The sequence below is a fragment of the Moschus berezovskii genome, chromosome 22, assembly GCF_049115385.1.
Source record: "Moschus berezovskii isolate FMDL1 chromosome 22, NW_MosBer_1.0, whole genome shotgun sequence".
Classification (NCBI taxonomy): Eukaryota; Metazoa; Chordata; class Mammalia; order Artiodactyla; family Moschidae; genus Moschus; species Moschus berezovskii.
Genome location: NC_142481.1, coordinates 44,743,546 through 44,770,179, shown reverse-complemented (window position 1 = coordinate 44,770,179; position 26,634 = coordinate 44,743,546). Strand labels below are relative to the sequence as shown.

General features: G+C 53.6%; 1 protein-coding gene and 1 pseudogene across 1 annotated transcript in view; both read left to right on the top strand.

The window, feature by feature from the left end:
* Nucleotides 1-22,639, top strand: part of NKD1 (NKD inhibitor of Wnt signaling pathway 1) — an 89,524-nt gene extending 66,885 nt beyond the window's left edge. Inside the window, exons 5-10 of the mRNA XM_055412805.2 lie at nucleotides 8,689-8,795; nucleotides 12,568-12,663; nucleotides 18,083-18,230; nucleotides 18,721-18,805; nucleotides 20,124-20,251; nucleotides 21,038-22,639. Of these exons, the coding sequence (XP_055268780.1) occupies nucleotides 8,689-8,795; nucleotides 12,568-12,663; nucleotides 18,083-18,230; nucleotides 18,721-18,805; nucleotides 20,124-20,251; nucleotides 21,038-21,630 (1,157 nt within the window). The 3' untranslated portion in view covers nucleotides 21,631-22,639. The remainder of the gene's footprint in view (nucleotides 1-8,688; nucleotides 8,796-12,567; nucleotides 12,664-18,082; nucleotides 18,231-18,720; nucleotides 18,806-20,123; nucleotides 20,252-21,037) is intronic.
* On the top strand, nucleotides 8,802-12,468 carry LOC148774414 (uncharacterized; annotated as a pseudogene).
* Nucleotides 22,640-26,634: the final 3,995 nt, after the last annotated feature.

The window sequence follows — 26,634 nt, the reverse complement described above, 5'->3', positions numbered from 1 at the left end:
GGGCTGCAGCCGTGACAGCAGTTTCTCTCAAGTCTGTTCTTCATAAAAGCTCAGCTTGAACAGTGGAAATTCTGACTTGTGTCAGATACCGAGGAGGCTTTCATAGCTTCAAGTAGCTCGGGGTTAGATTTTAAAAGTTGAATTTCATCACATGTTTTAACTTGGGCGGGGATGGGGGGAGAGTGGCAGGGACATGATATTTTTAGCCCAAAGAAGGCTTTTTTCCCTTTCCTTCTCCCTCTCCTGGCTTTTTCCCCTCCCTTCCCCAACAGATGTTTCGTCTCAATCCTATTCAAACCTCAAAGCAGAGTGGCCATCAACCTTATGCTCTGATGAGAAAAAAAGGCCAGAATGCTATTTGTTGGGAAGGTTTTTTTTTTTTCCCCCTTTCTTCTTTCCCCTCAGTCACAACTGGCCCTTAAATAAAATCTACTTACAGAAAAATGTAACCTGGGGAAGCAGGAGTGAGGAGAAAAAGACCCTGGCAGGGGTAGACACCCACTGGCAGAAACTGCTGGAAGCCAGCTTTGAGAGTCCTGCATTGGGTCAGTTATGTGTTGTTGGTGGTTTTGTTTTTCCTGAAAAGCAAGGGCTCCAAATGATGGAGGGTTAAGTCAGGATTCTTTGGGGTCTTTTGGATACTCAGCCTGCACTTGCTTAAGATCTGGTTCATAGGAACTTCCCTGGTGGTCCAGTGGCTGGGATTCCAGGCTCCCAATGCAGGGGGTCCCAGGTTTGATTGCTGGTCAGGGAACTAGATCCAACATGCCACAACTGAAGACCCAGGCAGCCAAATAAATAAAGAAATGTGTTTTTAAAAATCTGGCTCATAGAATTGAAAAATCCTAGCATAGATCTTGCCAAAGAAGGGCTGGTTGATCCAGGAGCTCAAACCATGTCATTAACAGACACACACACACACACTCATTCATTTTCTCTCTCTCTGTCTCCATCATCTCTCCCTCTGCCCTCTATTAGTCTCTCCCTCTGCCCTCTATTAGTCTCTCCCAGTAAGGTGGCCAAGATGACTACCCAGCTCTGGGTTCTCATATCCTATGAGCTGAGCCATCACAGGTGAAAGATAGCCCCCAAGTCCATTATTTCTTGCAAAAGTTTGATTCTTACTTTACTGGCCAGGATAGGTCTAGATTTTTGTGGGACCCAAGTTTATCCAGTTTGGGGGTTGTCTTTTTTAAGGGAAAGAATACACGATTCTCTTTCATAACTGTGGACCATTTATATACAAATATACGTGTTTACATATTTCTATTTACTATGCATTTATTTCCCACTAAACCTAAATAAATATATCCCCAATTCAAGTTCCCCTTAGCTCGATTTAAGAAATGCTTGTGTTCACTCCAATACCACATGACACAAGGGGACGGGCGGGAAGTCAGAATGGGAAGAGACAGCATTCTTAACCAAGCGAGGATAAAATACCTGATTTTGAAAGCATCACAAAAACAACCAACCACGTCCACACATTCCAACTTGGAAGGAGCCGGTGCAAGTCAGAGGCCCAGCAACTTTAACCTCGTCAGCTTCACGAACAACTGTCCTTTGGCATTAGAGTGAGGACACAGGGCCACCAGGATAAAATAAGCTGGTGGGGTCTGGGTGCTTCCAGGAAGCTTGGAGTGGGATCAGTTCAGTTCAGTTCAGTTCAGTCGCTCAGTCGTGTCCGACTCTCCGTGACCCCATGAATCACAGCACGCCAGGCCTCCCTGTCCATCACCAACTCCCGGAGTTCACTCAAACTCATGTCCACAGAGTTGGTGATGCCATCCAGCCATCTCATTCTCCGTCGTCCCCTTCTCCTCCCGCCCCCAACCTTTCCCAGCATCAGAGTCTTTTCCAGTGAGTCAACTCGTCGCATGAGGTGGCCAAAGTATTGCAGTTTCAGCTTTAGCATCATTGACTATGCCAAAGCCTTTGACTGTGTGGAGTGGGATCAGCGCCCCCATAAACCACACAGATTGAGCTGGGGGAGGGGCGGCCCACTGGAGAAACCCAGATGCTATTATCAGAAAGAGGAGCATGGTTGCGGGACAGGCAGGGACAGGTGTTACCATTGTCCTGTGATGGAGTGGGCAGACCAGTGGCTGGGGAGGCAGGAAACAGGGATTTTCGTTCTGTTTCTACATCTTCTGTGTTCGCATCCTGATGCTGCTACTGCTGGTTGTTGCGTTTGATGATGATGATGATACACTTCTCTGTAGGGTGACAGGCTGGGGCTGCAGCGGAAAGATCGTTTCACGAGTGCTGATGATAGCAGTGTAATCAGGGCAGGGAAACCTAACCCAGCCCCGGAGCACGTGAGGGCATGCTTCTCAGAAGATAGGGACATTTAACCTGGAGACCTGAAGGAGGAGCAGGTGTTGAGAGACAGAAAGAGTGTTCTTGGCAGGGAAAACTGGCTCTCTGGAGAGACGGGGCTGGGAAATGGGTCCATCAAGTTGGCTTCTTCCACTTAGTTTCCTCTTGTAAAAGGCAGGTGGTACCACAGCCTGTGTGGTGATATTACGAGGACATGATGGAATAATGTGTGTGCCCAGTAATGTCACCAGCACCCCTGGACAGCCCACTGCTGTGTGCAAGGACGCACACACTTGCATGTCTCTAGGACGCGCGTGCCCCGAGGAGAGCCTCATGCAGATAACGCAAGAAACCATTTGGTCTGGAATGCACATACGATATCTTTCTCTTTTTACTGGCAGCAGATTTACCCTCCTAATTATATTTGGCATAGGCTAATATTAAAATTCATCTGCATTCCCTCTAACAGCTGCTCTTGAAGGGTTGGGGAGTCAGAGACATCCTGGCAAGCCACCCTGAGCCTAAAATATTTGTGGCAGATAATCTGGATGTGGACAATTGAGAAGGGCCTGTGGGTGTGTTAAGGCCAGTGTCCAAACTCCAGCCAGGAAGCTCTGGCTTGTGTTAAATCTTACGTTATATCAACTGAGAAGAACCTGCCAGGTAACCAGGCTAAGAGGTGTCCGCCAGGCCTTCTGGCATTAGTCATTTCTAGTCTTTGGTGGGGCTGATCATCCCGTGTTTCAAATTTGTCTCTTCTTCCAAAGTTTAATGTCTACCAGGCCCTTCTGGATTGTGTTAAAATAAGCTGGCATTTGCTGATATCATCCAGGGTTTGGATTTTAGCCGATGTCTGGGATTCAGAATGGACCTACCCCTTTTAAACAGCCCTCTTTCCCACTCCAGTTCCCAACCACACCAGAATGCGTAGTGTTTGTTGCATAGCCTGTGTCCTGTCCTCCTGGGGGATTTGGTGCAGTGGTCACTCTGGGATGGAATATTTGCTCTGTGCACATATGGTACACTGTGGGCAGCCTTGGGGCAGTAGCCATCAGGGCCAGCTCTTCGGAAACTTGCATTCTGGCCGCGTGGACATGGTAGGCTCCCATCATTATCAGAAAATCCCAGAGAAGACTGCAGACTGAATGAGTTTAGACAGCCCTCTGCTAGCAACAAATGCGTTTGTGCAAATTGGAAAAAGGGGCCCCTCCTTAAGACACCTTTCTGCCATCTGTCCAAAAACTGTCATGAACAATACAGAAATCAAAGATGTCCTGTGTGTGAATGGCACTCCCTGAGTTGTACCAGGCACAGTTGTCCACTTCTCAGAGCCAGTCTCCCAATGACCCCAAGTGACCCTGACCCCAAACCCAAGGGAGGAGCCCTGGGGCACTTATCCTACTGAGGAGGGTGGGGTCTCGGGTGGGTGGATCTGTTTCATTTCACAGCCCTTCTTCTCGTACTGCTTGGGCGGCGCCAGCTGTCAACAGCTCTGGCTGGGTTGGCTGTGCCATCCTGTTCCCTGGATCACTGCTAAACAGTCCCAAGAAAGTGACCATGGCTCTCATAGCATGAGGTTCCAAGGAAGCCTCGGATGCCTCCCATTAGATTCATGGGGGGCCCATGATCAGAGTTGCCCCCATTTAGGTTATTTCCTACTCTCCCTGGAGGTATTCAACACTCTCTTCTTTCTCTCTCTCTTCCTCCCCACCCCCACCCCCTTTTTAAACTGGGGGAGGGGAGAGGGAAGAGACTGTCTTTGATCTCAGCGGAGGAAAAAAGTCTGTTCTGTTCAGGCTTTTGGCTAACACAACAAACAGTGTTTAAAATTTAACTTTGCTTAATTAATTAGTAATTCTGTTTAATGCTGTCTGATCTCCCTCCAAAAGGTATTTTGAAGCTTGAGAAGGGAACATCAAAGGGAGCCGGGTGAAGATGGTCAAGTAATGCATTTAATCTGGCAGTTGCTTGGGGTGGAGAGATGCCAGGTTGGGAGCTAATGTGGGACAGAGCCATCATCTGGTAAACACAACCGGCCGGCTGGCTCCTCATGGCCATAGCCATGGTGAGAGGAGGGACAGGGGGCCGCGTCCACAGAGAAGGAGCCCTGCACGCTGCCCCAGACTCTTTGGAGTTGAGACTTGGTTTTAAGAAAGCAGAGCTGACATTTTCTTTCTCCTTTCGCTGCTGTGTATGGTTGGGCAGGTTGTGGACTGCACAAGGATTTCCAGTCAAGCAGGTGAACAGCAGGTGAAATCCAGCCTGCACCCTGCCTATCAAGGCTGTCTCCTCATGGGTGTGCAAAACTGCACAGTCCACAGCGTTTGCTTAAAGGGCCAGGAAGAGTACATATTTTAGGCTTTGTGGGCATTAGAGTGGCTGTTGCAGCTACTCAACTCTCTTTCGCCATAGACAATGGATGTGGGTGTCTCTGTGTCCCAGTAGAGCGTTATTTACAAAAGCAGGTGGTGGGCTGGCTTTGGCTCACGGGCTGTATGCCCGCCCCTGCTCTGGGTCACCCGGGGGTGCATCACGCTCAGTGAGAGGCTTCCCTTCCTCCTCACTCTGTCCCTTCCCTTCCTTTTCCTCCTCCTTCCACTGCTTTCCAGCTAGCAGTGCTGCTACTGAAGCATGACCAGAGTCCCCCTGAAACTGTGCCCCCGAAAGGTCACCTCTGGGGGGAAAAATCAGTGGGCTGAACAGGCGTAGGCGATGAGGAATGAATGGGCTCAGGCTCTGGGGCTAAAACCCATCCTGACAAAAATACTGTTCTTCTCCGGTTGGTGGGGCCTGGGAAGCCTGCAGTGAGCCCCATTCACCCTTCTCCCATCTGCCCATGAGCCCGAGGTTGGACGGGTGGAGAGAGGGGGGCTGTGTTCTGCACAGGGGTGGCTGGGGTGGGCAGTGGTTTGATGTCATTTAGTTTCAGGGGGCTCACTCACATGTGGATATAGAAGCAGGGCCCCTGAGTCCCAGCCCGGGCGTCTGGCACTGGGGTCTGCGTGGCTTTCTGATTGATCATCTGCCACCTCTTCTGGCCCCTAGACAGGGGACAGTGAGAGGGAGAAAGGCTTTCTTTGGTGGGGGCAACCGGGTGCTGACTGTCCTTGTTCCTGGTCCCAGGCCCCAGGGCAGACGGCTCCCAGTAATACTACCCACCTGTGCCTGTCCCTCATGCTGGGAAGGGGCCCCTGGGGAGTGTCTGGGTGGTCTTCTGAGTGAGGATGGGCTGAGGGGTGAGACCCACTGATGAAGAAAGGACAAAACCCTGGTCTTTGGAGAAGACGTATGAAGGGGATAAGGGATCGAGGGGGAGGTTCCCCTTCTCCCCGGGAGAGGAGAGAGGAAGGCAGGCTGGGGAGGGCCTAAGGGAGGATGGGCTGTCTGGGTGTCAGGGGGAGGGGTGCCCCGGAGAAGGAGAGAGCAGGGACAGAGGTTTCTTTTCTTTGGGTTTTATCAAGTGGAACTTGAAAGGCAACATTGAACCTGAAGGTGGTTTTCTGATAACTTCCCTTTGAACTTGAAGTTTGGTTTCGATAAGCCTCGCCGGCTTGCATCTCCAGCCAGGACCTTGGCAGAGGGAGGCAGCAGCTTTGAAGATGGAGCTGCCCTTTGTTTCTCTTTCTTCTTTTTCTTTTTCTTCTTCCCACGATGGCAGCAGCTCTGGCCCTGCGGTGTGCTGGTAGATTTGAGATGGAGGGGTCAGGGTGGTGCAGGCTGTGTGCTTGGCTGTGCTTGGGTCACTGGCCCGTCTCCCACCCGACTTCTCTGGGGCTCAGTGTCACAACCAGACCTCTTGGCCATTGAGGTGTTTGCTTTGGAGGAGCAGAGAGTGCTGGACTTGGTTTCATCCCCTACCCCAGGAGCGGGCAGCATCCTGACCTTCCTCTTGTCAATCACCCCAGCTATGAGGTTGCCAGGTGCCCCTACCTGAATCTTTTAGGTTTATTCTCAGTGGCCTCGTTCTATGAAACCACCAGGGAGGAGCCGGGGCCTGTGACTGAGATGGGGTCTCTAGCTGGAGCCCTTGATGACTTTAGGGAGTAGTTGCTTTGCTGTAGGGGCATGGAGATCTGGGGGCTCCCTGCATCTCGCCGAGCCCCGGCCCCCAGGCTCAGTCAAGAAGGGAGCTGTGATGGAGCCAGGACATCATTGGCCATGGAGGCCTTCCTGTCCCCACCAGTCTAGCCTGGTGACTGGAGCGTCCTTATCTTCATGTCTTCCCTCCCTGTCCTGCTTCCTACCCAGGCTGATATGACACATTTGTGTCTGTTTGCACCCCAAAGCCTCAGCTTTTACAAAACTTTGCTACTCACTTCCTGATTCCTTAAAGATAAAATGTGTAGGGACGTCATGTGTGTGTGCTGCTGCTTCAGTTGTGTCCAATTCTGTGTGACCCCATGGATTATAGCCCACCAGGCTCCTCTGTCCCTGGGCATTCTTCAGGCAATAAAACTGGAATGGATTCCCATGCCAGCCTCCAGGGGATCTTCCCGACCCAGGGATTGAACCTGCAGCTCCTGAATTGCAGGTGCAGTCTTTACCACTGAGCCACTTGGGGAGACCCAGTGACATCATTCACCAGACTGTCACTACTAATGGCTGGACCCCGTGTGCTGACCCCGGGCTCATAGCCCTTTCAATTACAACTCCTTGAATCCACACAGGGATCCTCTGGGGAAGGGACTATTATCATCCCCACTGTACAGTTGGGGAAAGTGAGATATCCAGAGAAGTTATGTGACCTGCCTAGAGCCACACACAGTGTTGGGAGGATCAGAGCCAAGCAGAGATTACCCTCTTCCAGGGCTGGCACCAAGTCTGCTGAACCAAGCCAGGAACACCATGGAGTGGTCAACAGCACGAGCCAGGCTTGGGTTCGAATCCCAGCCCTGCCACTTACTAGCAAAGCACTTCACCCCTCTGTACCTCGGTTTTCCCATCTGGAAAGTGGAGCTGAGCCTAGTACCTGCCTCCTGGGGTTGCTGTGAGGCCCGAGTGAGTTAATGAGCAGTGTAGTCAGCCACGAAGCTCTGAGGGCTCCCTGGGAAGGGCTTTGAATAACTGCTGGGCCCACAGGGCAGGTGTCAAGTGGGAAAGCTGGGACACTCCCCGGCAGCCACTCCTGGGTCCCGGTCTGCAAAGCTGGGGTGTGTGGGTGTGGTGGGGGACAGGGTCAGGGGAGAGGCAAGGCCTTCCACCTGGTTTCCTGGCCTGGTAGACATATATCTCCAGGCTCCTGACTTCCTAAGAAAGTCCAGCCCTGGTTGGGGCCACTGCTCAGGCATCTCAGCTGCTCACAGGGCCCTTCTGGGCCACCCCTAGTTGGACACATGGGGACAGTTCCTCAAGTGAGAGCCAGGCTCCATTTGATCCCCTGTAAAACAGGGCAACAGAATCACTGCCCCAGGGAAGCTGAGGGAATCTAAGAGAGGAGCTGTGAGGTTCTAGAAAGCACATTCTTGAGCAAACCTGAGTCCCCTTTATCAGGCAGAGACAGAAGGGGCTTGGAGGGGTCTCATGGGACATTCAAGATCTGATGGAGCCATGGGCTCAGGGATGATGGCTGCCCCCAGCCCTGTCCCCTGGCACCCCTTGAGGGTTTTCACGGTAAAGTGATGTCCACAGACCACCAGCTTTTCATGCCCACCTTCCTACTGCTCCTGGGAGGGCATGGAAGGACCAGAGAGCTCTCTACTCAACACTTTTGGCAGAGGGAGGCCCTTCTAGGTGAGCAGAAGCAGAATGGAAGGCCCAGGGTAAGCTGGTTCCTGAGGACACCAAGGTGTGCATGCGTGTGTGTGCGTGTGCACGCATGTATGTGCGTGTGCTCGTGTGTGTGTGCTCCCCCACCTCGGTGAACTCCATTTCTGACACTCCCCTTTCTGTCCCTCTTCCTGACCACCCACCAGTGTGCGACATGCTGAGCCCAGGCAGGTGGCACCTTTGAGGTCACTGCAGTGTTCTCAGGGAAGGCAGGGAGACTGCAGAAAGCGGCCGTGGTCCAGAGCTCCCTCTGGGTCTCCAGAAGCTCCTCTCTGTCCCCATTCACCTGCTCTTTGGCCCAAAGATGCCATGGGTGGCCTCAGGCTGCTTCTCTGGGCCACATAAAACAGAGGCCTGTGAGGCTCACTGGGCAACCTGAGCGGCTGGCAAAGAGGCACCCTGGGAGGGGGGCCTCCCCTGGGACAGCCCTGGGCATTAACGGGGCCGGAGGACAGAGGGATTTGACTCTAGCAAAGCGGCCGGGCAGAGCGGGCCCGCTGCGCTGTGGTGAGGATGGCCTCCGGACAGAGCCACACGATCTGGGCCTGGGGCAGCTCGGGGCCCTCCAACTCACGCCGTCTCCCTTATTCCTTCCCCCTGCAGTGGCCCTGCCTCCCGAGAAGACAGACGGACTAGCCAGCGGAGATGAGAAGAGGATGGAGAAGTCAGGCGAACCCTGCCCGGGCTCCAAGAAACAGCTGAAATTCGAAGTAAGGTTCCTTTCCTGGTGCTGAGCCCTGGGCGGAAGGGTTTTCTCTGCCCCATGCTGCTTTTTGATGGGGTGGGGAGATGCTGAGGCCCCTCCAGATGTGACGGCCCCTCTCCTCCCCATGAACAACCATTCCTCCTGCCACATCTGGGGCTACCCCAGCTCAGCACAGGCCCTGGAGACTCCCCGTGACCCTCCCCTCTCAGCTCAGGCCCCTGGCCTCTCACCATGGGGTGGTGGCCAGAGGCAGTGGCCCGGTGCTCTGGGGGGAGGACAGGGGAGTGGACAGGGGCGGCAGCACTCTGGCCCTGGTGCTGCCGTGGCTGCCTGCACGTCCTCTCTGGTCCCCCGTTTCCTCGTGGGTGAAGGAAATCTTTGCTACCAGCTCCCTCCCGAGGCTGTCCAGGGGGCCACGATGGGGCTCTCAGGTAGGGTAGGTGACCAGGAGGCCTTGGGCAGGTCCCTCACTCTGGGACTCAGGTGAGTGAGTGCTAAGTCGCTTCAGTCGTGTCCGACTCTTTGTGACCCTGTGGACCATAGCCCGCCAGGCTCCTCTGTCCATGGGATTCTCCAGGCAAGAATACTGGAGTGGGTTGCTAAGCACTCTTGCAGGGGATCTTCCCGACTCAGGGAGTGAACCTGCATTTCTTACATCCCCTGCCATTGGCAGGCGGGTTCTTTACTGCTAGCACAATGCGGGAAGCCCAGGGGGGACTCAGGTGGTCAACAGCAAAAGAGACATGCCCACCCAGAGCCCACAGTCTGTCTGTCCTGCCTCCCCAGATGGTATATTAAGCTCCTTGTGTGTACCAAGCACAGGTCCAGGTGCTGAGTGGGAGACCCAGGCTGCCCACAGGGAGCTTACCAGCCTCTCCCCACCCTCCTTTCACCCTCCCTCCTTCCTGCTCTGTCTCCCCTACAAGGTCACTGGGGCAGAGCCCTGGAGCCCACAGATGGGGGTTCAGTTCCCACTTCTGCCACTGCCTCACTCGCCTGCCCTGTAAAATGGTGAGAGTCATTTTATCCAGGGGCTCCCATCCTCTGGGATCTGATGCCAGATGATCTGAGGTGGGGCTGATGTAATAAGAAATAAGAAATGGAGTGCATCATAAGGGTAATGCATCTGAATCATCCTGAAACCATTCCCTACCCCCTGGTCCGTGGAAATTTTTTTTCCATGCAACTGGTCCCTGGTGCCAAAAAGGTTGGGGACTGCTGACAATATCTATCTGCTGGGATGTTGGAAACATGATGAATTAAGGCATCTCAAGTGCTTCAAAGGGTGTCCAGTGCAGAATAAGTACTTTCCTTCTTCCTTCCAAGCAATGGGGATTGACACCCGCTGGTTCCAGGGAACCTGGTAGTGTACTGGGCATGGTTCCTGCCTCACGGCACACAGTGTGGTGAGGGGGACAGATGAGTGACCCAGGCCCAGTAACTGCACAGTCAGTGTTGCGATGGGGATCTGGGAGTGTGGAGAGGGGACAGGGAGGTCCCCTAAGTCAGCCCAGAGGGTGCAGAGTGATGGGTATTCTGGCAATCCCAAACTCTGCACAGTGCCCCGAGGGGGGAGCCAGGGCTGCAGGCAGAGGCTGGGGAGGGCAACTGTCTGCGTTGAGCCTCTGGGCACAGAGGCAGCAGCTGGGAGAGGTGATGCATTGGGGAGCCTTTGGGATCAGGAGGACACTTCCGGCCGAGGGAAGAACAGAAGGCCTGGAGGCTTGCCAGTGCTGGCTGGCTGTGTGGGAATAGCAAAGGGGAGATGACGCAGAAGAGGGGGTGAGATTGGTCATCAAGGGCCCTGCGTCCTCCTGACCGAGGAGCTGAGGGGGCAGGTGGTGTCTTGTTGAGGAGCTGGGGTTGCTAACTTCTTCCTGAGCCCTCCACCCCGGGTCTCTGCAGGTCTTCTGGAAGTGCTTGGCAAAGCCAACACCGAGGCCAGGGCAGAGGAAAGGCCCAGACTCAGACATCTTTCCTGGAAGCCCATGTGGGTCTGCTTCCAGACGGGGGCCAGCTGATGCCTGTGACTCACCCATGGTCCCCGAGGAGGACTCACCCGAGAGGCTGGGGCTGGGGGACAAGAGGACGCATGTGACAGAGGTCACGGGAGGTGGGGGTAGTTACCTGACCCATGTTTCTGAACTTCTAACCCAAGCTGTCTTTGGAGCCAAGTGGAGGGGCTGGGAGAGGGATCAGGTGTGCATATGTGTATGAATGTGTATGCAGATGTGTGTATTGATATGTATACATATGTATGTGTGAGTGTGTGTATGTCCGTGTGTGAGTGTGTGTTCATATGTGCATGTGCCCACAGGCACACACTCGTGTGCACGCATGAGTTCAGGGCAAGTGCTGCAGGACGCAGTGCTGGAGAGCAGAGCGGGCACTTGGCAGGTATCAGACAGGCGTGTCACAACTGAGGGAAGGCCGTCTTTGAACTCAGCGTGGGCCGCCCGAGAATGGCTAGAGGGAGCTGAATGTGAGCTGCAGAAGCCTGGGGCAGGGCTGCCGTGCTGGGGCTCACTCCCACCAGCCTTGGGAGGCCAGGCACCGCCCCTCTCTGGGGGCACTGAGTCTGTCCTCCTGCAGAAGGAAAAGTGGGCCAAGGAGAGACATGGAACTGGGTGGTATGGGGGTGTCTTCGCTTGTTTTCATAGGACTCGGGGATCTAAAAGGCTGTTTGTGGATTCTCTTTCCCCAAACGGCTGTCCTTTCTGGAACTCTCTGTCTGAGGTTCAGCCAGCCCCTGCATGCGGGCGGCCGGTGACGGAGCTCCCTGATTCCCTGCTCCCGCTCCCTGCGGTTGGACACCTCGGGCTATGGGAGCCACGGTGATGACGTCATTGCTGTATTAGTCATTCCAGCAAAGACAGTAGCAGCTACCACCATTAATTGGGCTTTTCTCTGAGCCAAGCGACTTACGTATTTGTTTCCCGTTCTTTCTGAGCAGACCCTGAGACAGGACTTGGGAGGTGATCCCAGGGAGCAGGGAAGGAGGGGTGCCCATCACTGGCGGCGGTGGGGGTTGGTTGATGAGCAGGTCTCCGGCAGCGGGGCTCTGTCCGCCAGGGCTCCCCAGAGAGCCACGCTAAAAGTCTCAGATGTGTCCCCCAGCTTGGCCCCTTCCTTGTTCTGGTTCCCGGGATCTTCAATCCCTGACTCCTCAGACAGGGAGGCTGGACGCTTGAGGCGGGAAGTGGGGAGTGGCCCACTACAGGGGAACGTGGAGGGGGCACAAGGGACGTGGCGTGGGGCAGTTAATGCTCCCAGCAACCTTCTGAGGTCTATACCATCATCTTCTGTAGTCTGTATGAGGGGAAACTGAGGTACCGAGAAAAGAAAGGCCCTGTCCAAGGTCACGTCATTGCAGAGGGCCAAACCCAGGCTGGTACCTGGGACTGACCCTTCAGCTCTTAACAGTCCTCCCGTCCTGCCTTCCAGGTCGGGTGGCCACCCACGGGAAGACCCCGTGTGTCTTCCGGTAGCTTCTACCCCCGGCTCCAAGTTCATTCTTCCAGAGGCCACACGCCTCCTCCCAAAGCCCTCCCTTGCGTTTCCTCAGCCTTTGAAGACCCGAGAGTGTCTGGTCCCTGGCAGGCCCCTCTCCCCAGGCCCAAGCTCCTTGGCCCAGCTTGGCCTCTCTCCCAGGCCTGGCGTGTCTTGGTCATCACCTTCTCCTTCACACAGCGTCTGGGGAGGGCAGCGGGGAGGCTGGCGGCCCTGTGGCCCAGCCTCCGGGTGTCCCAGCTGCCGAGTGACCTGTTTACATCCAGGAGCTGCAGTGTGACGTGTCCGTGGAGGAAGACAGCCGGCAGGAGTGGACCTTCACCCTGTACGACTTTGACAACAGTGGCAAGGTCACCCGAGAGGTGAGTGCACCTGCCTGGCCCCCTCTAGGCCGCGCCCCCAGCGCAGGACCCTTCGTCATGCGCCCACCCCTGTTGCCCCTTCCCCTTCTCTTCAAGGCAGGTGGGGAGGGCAGGAGTGAGGCCCCTGGGAGCTTCATGGAAACTGGTGAGAAGGAAGAGGTGACAGAGAGGAAGGGCCGCCAGGCTGCTCTGGGGCGAGCACCGTTCAGGCTGGGGAGCGGCAAGAGGCAGGCGCAGGGCCCCAGACCTCTCTAGAGGGAGCGTCCCCAGCAGAGTCTGTCCGGCCTCCTTCTCTCTCTGGTTCTGGAGCTCCAAGATCGCCCCAGGCCACTTCCCATCTAGTCTGCCCAGGAGCTGGGGTGGGCTTCTCTCCAGTGCCTCTGTCCGCTGATGCAGGAATGAGCAGCCCAGCCCCCAGGGTGCTGCCAGCGGCTCTGTTACAAGCCTGTCCACCCCCACCCCTCCCCTCACTGCAGGCCTGTTTCCCTCTCTCCCCTCAAACCTCTCCCATATCTCTTTCCTCCCTGGGCTCCTCCCACCCTTCCTCTATACCTGGGTCTGCGAATGGCCCATCTACGGTGGGCGCCTCCTGTGCACTGGGTGCACGCTGGGGAAACAGCACAGGTGCAATTCCTAGCCATGTAGCTCTCACAGTCCACTGAGAGAAGTGGAGCCTGAACCGTCGTAGGATCATCAGAAGCTGTGATTTGTTCAGTGACAGAAATACACGGAGTGGTATGACCGAGAAGGGCTTCCCAGGTGGCGTTAGTGGTAAAGAACCTGCCTGCCAATGCAGGAGACATAAGCGACACGGGTTCGATCCCTGAGTCGGGAAGATCCCCTGGAGGAGGGCATGGGAACCCACTCCAGTATTCTTGCCTGGAGAATCCCATGGACAGAGGAGCCTGGCGGGCTACAGTGCATAGTGTTGCAAAGAGTTGGGTAAAACTGAAGCGACTTAGCACGTGCACGTGACTGAGATGCGCTGGAGTGACCAGAGAAGCCTCCTGGAGGAGGTGACATGGGTACTGAGCCCTACAGGTGCCAAGCTGGGGGAGGGCCCCGGGCTGGGGAGAATGAGAGCACCAGGGTGTTTAAGGACCGAGAGGAGACTGGTGCGATGTCTGCTTATCTGGAAAGACAGGGCTGCAGCCAGGAACCAGCAGGACGTGTCGTGCGGTACCTCGGAGGCTGCAGCTGGCAACCTGACTTCGATTCAGCTGTTAAGGGAAGCCAGGGGAGGGCTTATTTAGGCTGGCACGTGATCTCGTCTGAGTTACTACTGATGATTGCTGCCTCTCGTTTGCCTGGGCCTTGATATCCTCCTTTCTGCCTCCTTGTTGCCTTTTCAGTCCTGTTTCTCTCTGACATCCACTCCCTCCCCAGGAGGTCCAGGTGTGTGGCCTGTAACAGATCTGCAGAGACCCAAGAGGAGCATGGCTGGCTCCACGCCCGCCTCTCGCCCAGCACCTGAGAGCCTCAGGGTGCTCTCAGGGAGAATTGAAACTTTGCTATCTTATCTCCCTGTCCCGGTTCAGGGCTCAGTGTTTTCTTCTCTGTAAACAGTGCAGGAGAAGCTGCCAGAGGAGAGACCCAGGTGAAAAAAGGCCACCTCTTCCTCAGGCTGTGGTTTAGGGGATGTTAGAACAGATTGGAGGAAGAAGCTGTGAGTGAATTTCAATCATTCAGGATTCTTTGGGTATCAGTGACAGAATCCTGGCACAAACTACAGTAAGTTTAAAAAAAAAAAGAGGGAGAGAAAGGGAGAGGACCATACTGGCTCATGTAACTGAAAATCCAGTCCACGCGCACTGACTTCAGGCATGGCTGGATCCAGAGGCTCAGTGTCTTCAGGACTAGCTGTTCTTCATGGTTCTTTCCTCTGTGTTCCTTCATTATCAACAGTCTCTCCTGCTGGCAAGATAATGACAGATAGTTTCAATCTATACCCCAGCCTGTTTGCAGCTCTCCCAAATTCAGAATGTCACGTGGAACTCCACAGCTGAATGTGACCAGCTTTGATTGAGTGACATGACTGGTCCAGAACCATTTGAGCCATGTGATGCTTTTAATGGCTGATTCTGAGTACATGTGCTCATTCTGGAGTCAAGAGAAAGTTGACACGCGAGTCACGTAGAATGAAAAATGGAATGGATTTGGATCACAAAATAAAATCAAGGGTCGGTTATTTGGGGAAGGGAATGGATTCTGAGCAGGCAAAGCCCCCAGAGAGACCTGAGTATTTGGAAGCAGCAGAGACCCTTCCCGGTTTGGGACCCTGGGGAGATGGGGGATGATTTAGGTGAGACCACCCCCCTTCCCACACCAAGGGTCCTCCAGCTATCATGCTGTCTGTGCGGGGTCATTGAGAAGCCCCTGTTCCTCCCTCTGCGCCCCACCCCACCCCAGGCTGTTTGGGAATGGAGTCATTATCTTCACAGGAGAATGCATCCCAGGCTTGAAGCCTGGGTAACAGAAATGCATGGAGGTGGCAATTCAAGGGGCGGCCAGACTGGGCTTCTCAGAGGTGCGGTGGCCCCTGATAGCCACCCTCTTCCTTTCTGGTTCAGAAGAGACTGAGGGAGTCTCAGGAGTTGACCATAAAAGGGTTTGCCCCCCACCTCGGAGGCCTCCCGAAATCTTGCAGGCAGACACTGGTTTCTCATTCTTCGTTCTGCTATCCTTCACCCCCTGCTAACATGAGGAATAGCAAGGATGTGGAGATTTCCAGGGAGGGTGACCCGGCCCAGTTGCAGGGAGAGCCTTCACTGGTGTCTGTCTCCTGCCAAGCAGCAAGGAGGTTGGCCCCCAGTCCAGGGAGGACCCAGCCTGGTGTTTCCCCCGATTTATTTTTAGCCCTAAAGCCACTCCTCAAATCTGGCTATAAATACCGCTTCCCTCCACGCTCTCTGGCCATCAGCATGCTGGTTCCTGTGCGCTGGGGCATTCAGACTCCCACCTCACTGCAACCACAGTCTACAGCTGGCATCTGGGCCAGCTTCCCAACTCAGAAGAAAGTACCTGTTCACCCTTCAGGTGTTCATTTGTACAATAAATAGTCACAGGCGTCTACTCCTCTGTGCTGGACTCTTTGTAATCAACAGGGCTGATTTTCCAGCTGGGACTACCAAAGCACACTTGTTCCTGCACCTTGAATCATCTGGGACCCTCGGGGATGGCATCCCAGGGCCCCAGGCCTGGTATGTGATGCTTTAGGCAATGCTGTTGATGGACCTCACTTTCCTCATCTGTAAAATAGAGATGATGATGCCACCTTCGTGGGCTTCCTAAGATGATGAGAGAGGGTGGGCAAGTGTGGTGGTGCAGAGCAGCTCAAGGGAAAGAGAAGAAGAAAGAGGGGGTCCTCCGTGGGCCTTGCTAGAATTTCTGGGATCCCCAGTGAGCCAGCAAGTAAGAGGCTGGAGCCCAGGTCTCAAACTGGCAGCCCCCCAACAACCCCAATCTAGCCCCCAGGTGTTCCAGCCCAGCACAGATAACAAAAGCAAAAATAGATGAATTGGACTACATCAAAATTAAACACTTCTGTGCATCAAAGGACACAATCATCAGAATGAAAGGCAACCTACAGAATAGGGGAAAATATCCGCGAATCAAGTATCTGAGAAGGAATTAATATCCAGAATATATAAAGACCTCCCACAACGCAACAGCAAGCAACTTGATTAAAAAATGGGCAAGACTAACTAGACATTTCTCCAAATAAGATATACAAATAGCTGATAAGTGCATGAAAAGATATTCAACATCACTAATCATGAGGGAAATACAAGTCAAAACCACAATGAGATATTACCTCACAGTCAGAATGGCTGTTATCAAAAGGACAAAAAATAACAAGTGTTGGCGAGAAGGTGGAGAAAAGGGAACCCCTGCGCACTGCTGGTGGGACTGTAAATTGGTTCAGCACTATGGAAAATAGTATGGAGTTTTCTCAAAAGAATTAAACATAGAATTACCGTATAACCCAGAAATTCCACTTTTGGGTATATACCCCAAAGACGTGAAAGCAGATTCTCTGATACTTGTACATATCCATGTTCATGGCAGCATTATTCACAATAGCCAAAAGGTGGGCACAAGCTCCAGTGTCCATTGATGAATGAATAATGCATGGGTAGGCAAAATGTGACATATCCATATAATAGAATATTATTCAGCCTTAAAAAGGAAGGGAATTCTGACCCATGCTACAACATGGATGAGCCTCGAGGACATTATGCTAAGTGAAATAAGCCAATCACAAAAAAACAAATACTCCATGAATCCACTTATATGAGGCATCTAGTCAAATTCATAGAGACAGAAATAAACTGGGGGTTGCCAGGGGCTGGGGGCAGAGGGAAACCAAGCTGAAAAAAAAAATTAGTTGCCAGTATCGAAGATTCTGAAAACGTAACAGGAGATTCTGGATTCCTGGCTTCTCTGGAATGACCCTCAGCCAGCATTGTCACGTTGCAAGTAGTTGAGTCGGGTGGCTGCCGCCTCCTGTGGGTGGGGACAGTACCCAGTTGGTCCCACCACCTCTGGTCACCGTTCCACCCACTGCAGAGCCATGGCAGTGCCTGGTGTCACCTCTGCCTAAAGGCTTATGGGCAAGGGGGCAACAGGGGGCTGAGTCCATCTGTATTCATGAAGAGTCTCTGGGCAGAAGAGTCTGTGAGCCTGGCCTATAGAGGGCAAATACCTTTTCTAGAGGTTTCCAACATCATTTAAAGCATGAAGCCTCCCCTCAGACCAAGGACCTTAGGCAGATGTGGTGGGTGGGACCTATGGAGGGGGACCTGGTCCCCCCTCCACCCCCCAACCCAAAGGATTGGAGAGCCCGTTCTGATTGAGGGGGTAACTGAGGTCTAGAGAGAAGAGGAGTTTTGGTCAAGTTCTCACAAAAGAGTTTATATTTAGGGACGCATCCACTTTTCTATTTTTCATTGAGAAGGAGCGCATCAGATCAGAGCAGATGCTGCTGATGCTCACGCCGCAGTGTCTAAGCCCCTCCTCTCAGTTTACCTGTTAAATGGTGCCCAGCGGAAGAGCTTTCTCTGGTGCCTGGGAGATGGCTTAGAATTGGCAGGACATCCTGGAAGTCCGGAGGATGTAGAATCCCTGGGGCAACTCTGCACCCGCGAGGCATGAACTTTCTGAAGAGACTTCCATTCATTGCCTCCGTGGGCCCAGGTGCCACTGAGCCCCGCTGCCCACCGCCCTTCCCGTGCGTTCAGGTCATTCACCCGCCCTCTCCCTCACTCTTGCTTCTGGTCCAGGTGAGCCTCTGACATCCTAGATTTTGCCTGAGGCTGGGTTTGGGGGAACTGGGGAGGTTTCCGCCTTTCAGGCTCCACCGCCCCTCTGAGTCCTCTGTTTTAAATGCATGTGGTTTTCTGCTTCCCTCCCCATCCAGGACATCACCAGCCTGCTGCACACCATCTATGAGGTGGTCGATTCCTCTGTCAACCACTCCCCGACGTCGAGCAAGACGCTGCGGGTCAAGCTCACGGTGGCCCCCGATGGGAGCCAGAGCAAGAAGAGCATCGTCCTCAATCACCCTGGTGAGGGCTGGCAGGCCATGCTGGCCAAGGGGTCGGTCCACTGCCAGCTCTCATGGAGGCTCAGAGCTCACGTGGGAGGAGTGTGGGGGTGGGAGGGTGGGGAGCCTAGGGCTTTTCCTGCGAGCTGCTCTGTGGACCAGTGGGGTTTGAGCAGGTCCTTGAAGGACCAGGGTTTGGATAGGGAAGGAGTTCTAGAGATGGAAGGCCCTGGATGAGCAAAGCGCTAGAGGTGGGCCTGGGCGTGGGGAGAGTGGGCGAGTGCGCCGAGCCTCGAAGGTGGCTAAGGGGTCTGGGGGAGGAGTTAAGCCGGGCACGTAGCTGCAAGACCCCTCTATTTAGTCCTGACTCGGAGAACCCTCCCCACAGAGCTATCATGAAGCTGCTGTGGGCCAGTTTTTAAGGACGGTGTGCTAGGCAGTCTGGGAAGGGCCGGGAGGTGGGTGGGTGGGTGCAAGAACCAGCTCTCATCTGTCTTTTGGATGGGACTCAGACCTGCAGAGTGCCAGGCCCAGAGCCGAGACCAAGCCCACCGAGGAGCTGCGAAGCTGGGAGAAGAAGCAGCGGGCCCTCCTCAGGTAAGGCGGTCCCAAGCACAGGTTGAGCACCAGCTGTATACCAGGTTCTAAGGGATTTCAAGCAGGAGACTGCAGGCTGTATCCTCCTGGGGCGGCAAGTGGTGGTAGGGGTGGGGGTGTGTGACTTAAGAGGACAGATTCACAAATCAAGCTCAGTTTTCCAAAATACCTAAATGTAGGTCTGTGCTGCTTCATCCAAAATGCCGTGGGCCAGATTTGTTTTGGAATTTGGCATCTGTTGAGTTTTAGAAAGGTGCTTCCACCATATTTCTGTTTGAGGTCTGAGCAGCAACCCAGGATTTAGCACAGAAATATTTCTTCAGGGACATGTATAAATATTCACGTTAAGTGAGATAAAGACTATAGCTACCTTCACATCTGTTTAGCGCAAGCTTGGCTGCCAAACGAGTTATGGAAAATCTTTGTTTTGGGGCGTTTTGGATTTCAGAAATGTGGATAAAGGATTGTAAGACTGCAATTAGCTTTCACCTGTTGTTTTTCTTTAACTGCAAGGAAGGAAGGAAAGGGAGGGAGGGATGAAAAGAGAGAGCCTGAGTAAAGAAAAGTGTTGAGTTAAACAGTAATGTAGTGTAACAGTAACATGGGAGGCACGAAGATGTACCAGTATCTGTGTATGTGGAGAGGAAATGACTGGGATTTGAGAAATAGCAGCACAGGGGGAAGAGAGAAGGTGGGGTCCAAGCAGGGACACAGCATGGTGTGAGGAGAGGGCTAGGAATCAGGTGTGCCCAGGCTGGCCACAGATGTGGGAGGCTGTCCTAAGGGGAGCAGGGAGGAGGCAAGCTAGCATGGGCAGATCACAGAGACCCTTGAAGGGGAGGGGCAGGGAGCCCAGAAGCCTGCAGTGGGGAAAACGTCACCCTCACCACACACACACACACACACATATACACACACACACACACACACACCTTACACGCACACACTGGGAAGGCCCATGCTGGATTTTGGGCCGGTGATGGAGTTTGCTGACCTCAACTCCAATGGCTTGGGGGCTTCTGTTCTCCCCACCCCCTGGGGAGCCAGGCAGACACTGGGGACACACGGTTTGAAGCCTGGCTCTGGACCTTCTTTTTTGATCAGTTACTCTCTCCTTTGCTTTGGCCCAGGGAGGCCAGGCAGGGGAGGAAAAGGAGGGCCAGAGTACTGAAGTGGTCACTCCCTCCCCCGCTCCCAAGACCCAGACTGAAATTAACAGAGGGTCCAGAAACGCTTGTCTGGTGACTTCCCAGGAGCTTTGTGGGACCTCTCCCACTGTGAGGCCAGGGCCCACCCTTCCGCTTGCCTTCCCCAAAAGGTTCCAGGGTGACAGCCATCTGGAGCAGTCCGGTTGCTACCACCATTGCGTGGATGAGAACATTGAGAGGAGAAACCACTACTTGGATCTCGCGGGGATAGAAAACTACACGTCCCAGTTTGGGCCTGGTAAGGTAGCGCCCTTACTTGAGCGGGTGGCCAGGGGAGGGCGTGGCCGGGCGGGCGGGGCGGAGGTGTGCGCTGGCCCCTGGGCTCCGGGGAGCTTTCACTAGAGAGATTCGAGCCTTCTTCGGGGAGACGATCTTGAAAACTTTTGAAAGATTAAAGTAATACATGTACGAAGTTGAACAATATCAAGTATTATCCAAGGGTTTCTAATTCAGTGAAAACAGCAGTTCCGCGCTGCACCCTGACCCACCCCCACCCAGTTCCCCTCTCTTCCAGTGAGGACCCCGGGCTTGGTTAAGCAAAGCACCGCTCTGTCTTTATGAGCCCTTGACATCTTGGCTCTTGCTATGATAAATGAAGACGCAGCCCACTTAATTTCACTCCCGTTAGCGCCCTTCTCCCCCTCCTCCTTTGTTTAATTCCTCTTTGGGTTACCTCTGTAAGTAAAGGAACATGCTCATAGATTTTCTTCGTGCCCCGGTGGCCTTAGACAGTTAACAGTGTCTCTGTCTCCTCTCTTTTCAAACTCTCAGAAGGAGAATTAATTATTTTTAAAGACCTAACAAAGAAACAGTTTTTTCCCACTTAGCAGATGGCAAAGTTCCATCCTAGAAAACTCTCCTCCAAGACAGGGAGGAGCCGGCAGTGGGTGGGGAGGGGAGCTCTGATAAGGAACAGCTGCCTCTCTCCGTGTGGGAGAACTGGGGGTGCGGGTGATTTCTGGGGCCCCCTGCGACACCAGCACACAGTAGGTGCTCACTAAACGTCTGTTGCGTTGACTCCTAGGCTCCCCGTCAGTGGCCCAGAAGTCAGAACTGCCCCCTCGCGCGTCCAACCCTACTCGATCTCGCTCCCACGAGCCGGAAGCCATCCACGTCCCACACCGCAAGCCCCCGGGCGCGGACCCCGGCTCCTTCCACTGTCTTGACGCCCCCTTCGCCAAGGCCTCGGAGGTCCAGCAGCGGCTCCGGGGCGGCACCCAGGACGGGAGCAAGCACTTTGTGAGGTCCCCCAAGGCCCAGGGCAAGAGCGTGGGTGTGGGCCACGTGGCCAGAGGGGCGCGAAGCAAGCCCCCGGGGGGACCCGCCGTCCCTGCGGTGGCCCCCTCGAGCCACCTGGCCGCCAGCCCGGCCCTCCTCCCCACCCTGGCGCCCCTCGGGCACCGGAAGCACAAGCACCGCGCCAAGGAGAGCCAGCAAGGGTGCCGGGGCCTGCAGGCGCCGCTGGCCGTGGGTGGCACCCTCGTGGGGCGGGACCACCTGAGGGAGCTGCCCGCCGTGGTGGTGTACGAGAGCCAGGCCGGCCAGGCGGTCCAGAGACACGAACATCACCACCATCACGAACACCACCACCATTACCATCACTTCTACCAGACATAGAGGCATAGAGCCCCGCCCCCGCCCCGCCCCGCCCCGCCCCGCCCCCGCCATATGAAGGACCCCTCCCCCAGCCCCCCAAGGCATTATTATTCTATTAATTATTGTTATTATGACGATTATTGTTTATTAATAATTATTGTTACTCCACTAATATTCAGCTAGCCTCCATGTAGAAGATATATGGAAACACAGAACTAAACTTTTATTTATATGTTGTGGGGACTGCATAACTTACCCAAGAAGTGACTGTGGGTTTGGAAGTGGCCTGCAGTGGCAGAGGCTCCCTGGGGCTCCGGAGCTGCCAGTGTCCACCCTGGGCCATCCCACACCTTTCCCTTCCCCCACCCCCTACCCCCAACCCCACCCCCGGAGCCCTCGGCCAGAACCCTGCCCCACTCCAGAAGAACACCCTTACCTGGCCGGGCTTCCAGAGACCCTCGAAATCTCCGAGAAGATAAACAGCTGCTACCTCTTAGTATGATTCTGATTTTATTTTGCCCTTAACTGATTGTAATGTGCTACAAGGGATTTCAGCGGACTGCGCGACCTTCCCGGCTGTTGTGTTTTGATGTCCCAACCTAGAAACCTTAGCTGTCCTTTCTGGAGTTAACCTTTCACACCTTTCCAGTGGGATCACGCCCCCCTGTCCCAAACCAGCCCCATCTTTCCTGCCTTGTGCAACGTGAAAATACATTTCTCCTTTTTCTCTCCTCCTCCTCTCTTCTTTAGAAAGATACACACACATATTTAAAGACTGCCCCTGAAATCAGCCTTCTCGCTTTGGAAACCTTAGGAGAGGGAACTAACCACATAAACAAGTGTGGTTTTCCAAGATCAGGCAATTGTGTGTTGTCGGTTGTGAACGAAGATGTGGAAACCTCATGTCCTGCCATTGGCAAATATATACATACCTACGTGATTCTCTAACAGAGCTTCCTGTATCTGTAGATAGATGCCATCTGTCCATTTCTATGTATCTTTCTATAAATATACACTCTCAGGTACCTTTTCTGGTGTGCAGAAATTGGTGCTTTGCTTCTCAAGACACATCCAAAGTCCAGAAGTGACCCTGTGTCTGCCTCCCTTTGGGGCTGCTGTTCATTAAATGCCACTTGCCTCTCATCCCGGGGTCCTTTCTCAAGGTTTAGGATCTGATAGGTTTTGGAGAGGACGGTGGGATTATGGAATTGTGGAGGGAAATGGGAACAGTGGCCAGAGTTGGGACCCTGGAGCAGTGTCCTCTGTAGAAAAGAATTTTGATTGAGACCTGGGGAGGCCAGGAAAAGGACCCCCGTCAACTAGTCAGGGACCCTGTGAAAACCGGTGACACACACATTCTAATTGGATAATGGAGTGAGCTTAATCTGAAGGAGGGCATGGAAACCCACTCCGGTATTCTTGCCTGGAGAATCCCATGGACAGAGGATCCTGGCAGGCTATAGTCTATAGGGTTGCAAAGAGTCAGACACGAATGAAATGACTGAGCATGAGTACGTGAGCTTAATAAAGGGAATATCTACATAGTGTGGGCAAGCCTCTTAAATGAGTAAAAGACCCTATGCTGGCACTCTGGGTGCCACTCCTACCCCTGGAGTGGAGGGGCTGGGGGTGGGGGGGGTCATTGTCAGCAGACAGAGGGGTGGGGGCACCTGAAAGAGCCATGGCCTTTTCTGGAAGGATGGAGCCAGCCTGTGGGGACCCTCCAGGGAAATGACTTCTGGACCTTTCTCTCCTGTCCTCCTGTGTCCTGCTGAGGCCTCCTCAGCTGAAGCCACCAGGAACCAGACAGCAAGGGAGTTACTGATGGTCACATGGGCATTCTTCCAGGAAAGAGGAGAGTGGAGGGTGAATCTGGAGGGACACAGGAAGAAAAAGTGGCTCCAGCTGCCTGCCTTTCTGCTCCTTGGTCTCCCAGCAGGGATCCCCTTTTCCAGAGCCTCTGGTGTTGGTTTACTGGGGTTGGTAAGGAGTAATTTTTGAAGATAGTGTGTGGAGTTGTTGTCACCGTATTAATTTTATTACTTACTGGCATACCTGGAACTGGATTAGTATAGTTAATCCTTGTGACAACTGTGAGTTTTGAGGTGGCCAGGAGAAGCTCAGGGAGTACAACAGGCTCAGAGAGGTTGAGTAACTCTCTTGAGAACACACAGCAAGTGGCAGAGGTGGGATTCTAGTCTTTCTCAGGACCCCTTAACCAGTGGATCTGGGCTTCTCAGTGTTTGGGGCTGTGGGCTGCTCTCAGGCAGGAACCAACTGAAACTGATACGAATGTAACCAAACGAGGGAAGGCAGGGAGGGAGCTGGCTTTGAGATGACAGGCTATGAATTCAGCTGAGACTCCCTGGGTCTTCTTGCTTCCTTTCTGGATGTATACTTCCGCTGACATGCTTTGCCACGGTGTGGGTGCTGTTGGCACTCTGGGCGGCACAACCCGGTGGAAAAGGATTTTCCACTAGGATAGGCCCAGGGAAGGGCTCTGATTGGCTGGGTTTGGATCCAGTACCCACCCCTGGACCAATCACTGTGACCCCCCGGAGTCATATGTCTAACCTGTGGCGAGGGGGTGGGGTCTGTGCCGGAAGAAGGAAGAAGAGGGATCCCGAGCAGACAGAGCGGACAGTGCCCCAGGCCCAGAACTGCTGCAGCCATGGAAACGAGCTAGGCACTGGGTCCACGCAGGGAGCCTCTCTGACCTGGTGGGCTTAGACTGTTTCCTCAGCCTCTGAGAGGAGGTCCGTACCGTCTCCCCCAGCCCCACACCTGTCAGGGTTCTATTATTTCTTGCTACCTGGAATTGACCTAATTTAAAAAAACACAACAGTAGCGTGCACATGTGGAATATTCAAACAGTACGCAACAGCGCGCACGAAGAAGCACACAGCCCTCTGACTTCCCTGATCCTAGCTTCCTGGTGCCTTTGAGTGTGACGTGGTGGTGTGATCACAGATGCTGGTGCCCAGCTGCTTGGGTTCAAATCCTGAGTCCCTCGCCTAGTAGTTCTGTGTGTTTCTCAAGCCTTAGCTTCCCATTTATGAAGGGGAAATCATAAGAGACCTACCCCACAGATTTGTTGTGAGAATTCATCGATTTAAAACAGCGCCTGGCCCACAGGAACACTATGAAAGTGTCACTGACAGTTTTTATGAAAATAAATATATTTAAATGAGATATCTCCCCATTTAAATTGTTTTTTTTTAAGACTATTTTTTCAGAGCTGTTTTAGATTTACAGTAGAATTGAGAGGAAGGTTCTGAGACTTCCTATATACCCTTTCTCTGCTTCATGTTTTGCTTTCCCCATTGTCAGCATCACTCAACAGATGGCACTTGTTTTTTTTTTTTTTTTTTTACTGCTGCTGCTGCTGCAGCTAAGTCACTTCAGTCGTGTCCGACTCTGTGTGACCCCATAGACGGAAGCCCACCAGGCTCCCCCTTCCCTGGGATTCTCCAGGCAAGAACACTGGAGTGGGTTGCCATTTCCTTCTCTAATGTGTGAAAGTGAAAAGTGAAAGTGAAGTCACTCAGTCGTGTCCGACCCTTAGCGACCCCATGGACTGCAGCCTACCAGGCTCCTCCATCCCTGGGATTTTCTAGGCAAGAGTACTGGAGTGGCTTGCCAGATGAACATATATTGACACACCATAATCCACGGTTTATGTTGGGGCTCATTCTTGGTGTTGTGCATTCAATGGATTTGAACAAATGTATAATGATGTGTGAGCTTCCCAGGTGGCACTGGTGGTAAAGAACTTGCCTGCCAATGCCAGAGACTAAGAGATGCAGGTTCGATCCCTGAGTCAGGAAGATCCCCTGGAGGCAGGCATGGCAACCATTTCAGTTTCCTGCCTAGAGAATCCCATGGACAGAGGAGCCTGATGGGCTACAGTCCAAAGGGTCTCACAGAGTTGGACACCACTGCAGCAACTTAGCACGGCACGCACACACATAAGGATGTGTTTCCATCACTATAATATCGTACAGAGTATTTTCACTACCCTTAAAATGCTCCATGCCCTGCTTATTCATCTCTCCCCTACCCTCCCATCTTGCTATTTAAAAAAATATTTCTAACAAACTCTGAAACAGAAAACTTTGAAACAGTAACTGTGAGGCTCACTACCCAGATTTTACAAATGCTGACATTTTGCAATATTTATTTCAGATCTATTTTCCAGAAAGAAAACACTGCAGTTACCACTTAATCCTCTTCCCACCACACCCTTTTATTTTTACCCAAGGAGTAGCATAGTATTCATACTTAGGCCCTTTTCCTCTCTGCCCTAATGTATTTGGAGAGCTCCCCGTGTCCATCACAGGCTCTGCCCGCTCCTCTCCGACAGCTGCTCACGCCCTCTCTTGCTCTGAGGCACTGTCACCCCGCCGAGGCTTGCCCTTCCCCTCCTGCAGATAGGTGGGTCTCCTCCTAGGCCAAGGCACATCCTTGTGCCTGGCTTGTCTGGTGCCCACCAGCTGGAGCCCTGGCACCTGGAGTGCCAATGCTGACCTGCTGAGTTCAAGAGCCTGTGCGATTCGATGTTGATCAATTGTGAATGAGCTCTAAAAGAAGTGGTACCCAGTCACCGGCAGCTAAAGGAAGAGGAGAAAGGGAGGAAAGAGAGGGAAGGAGGGAAGGAAGGAATGAGAGGATGAACGCGCGGTCAACCTGCTTCTTGGCCAGGTTGTGAGCACTTTCCTGCAGGCTAGTGGGGGTGAGTTTTGTCCTGCCGGCAAATCTGACACCCACCGCAGAGGAACTGCTCTAGCTCCCCAGGCCCTGAGCTTTGAGGGCTGGACCTTCCCCGGGATCCAGAGACCCGACTTAAGGGTCTGCCGACCGCCTGTACATATGCACAAAACTCCGGGTGCTTGGTCGCTAGGATGCCCGGTTCTGCTGATCTGTCCCTGACACCAGGGTTGTCTGGCTCAGGCAGCCAACTAAGCTGAGGCTTTAGTCACCCAGGAAGCACGGGGGTTCGGGAAGCCCAGGGTGGAAGGGTGGGCG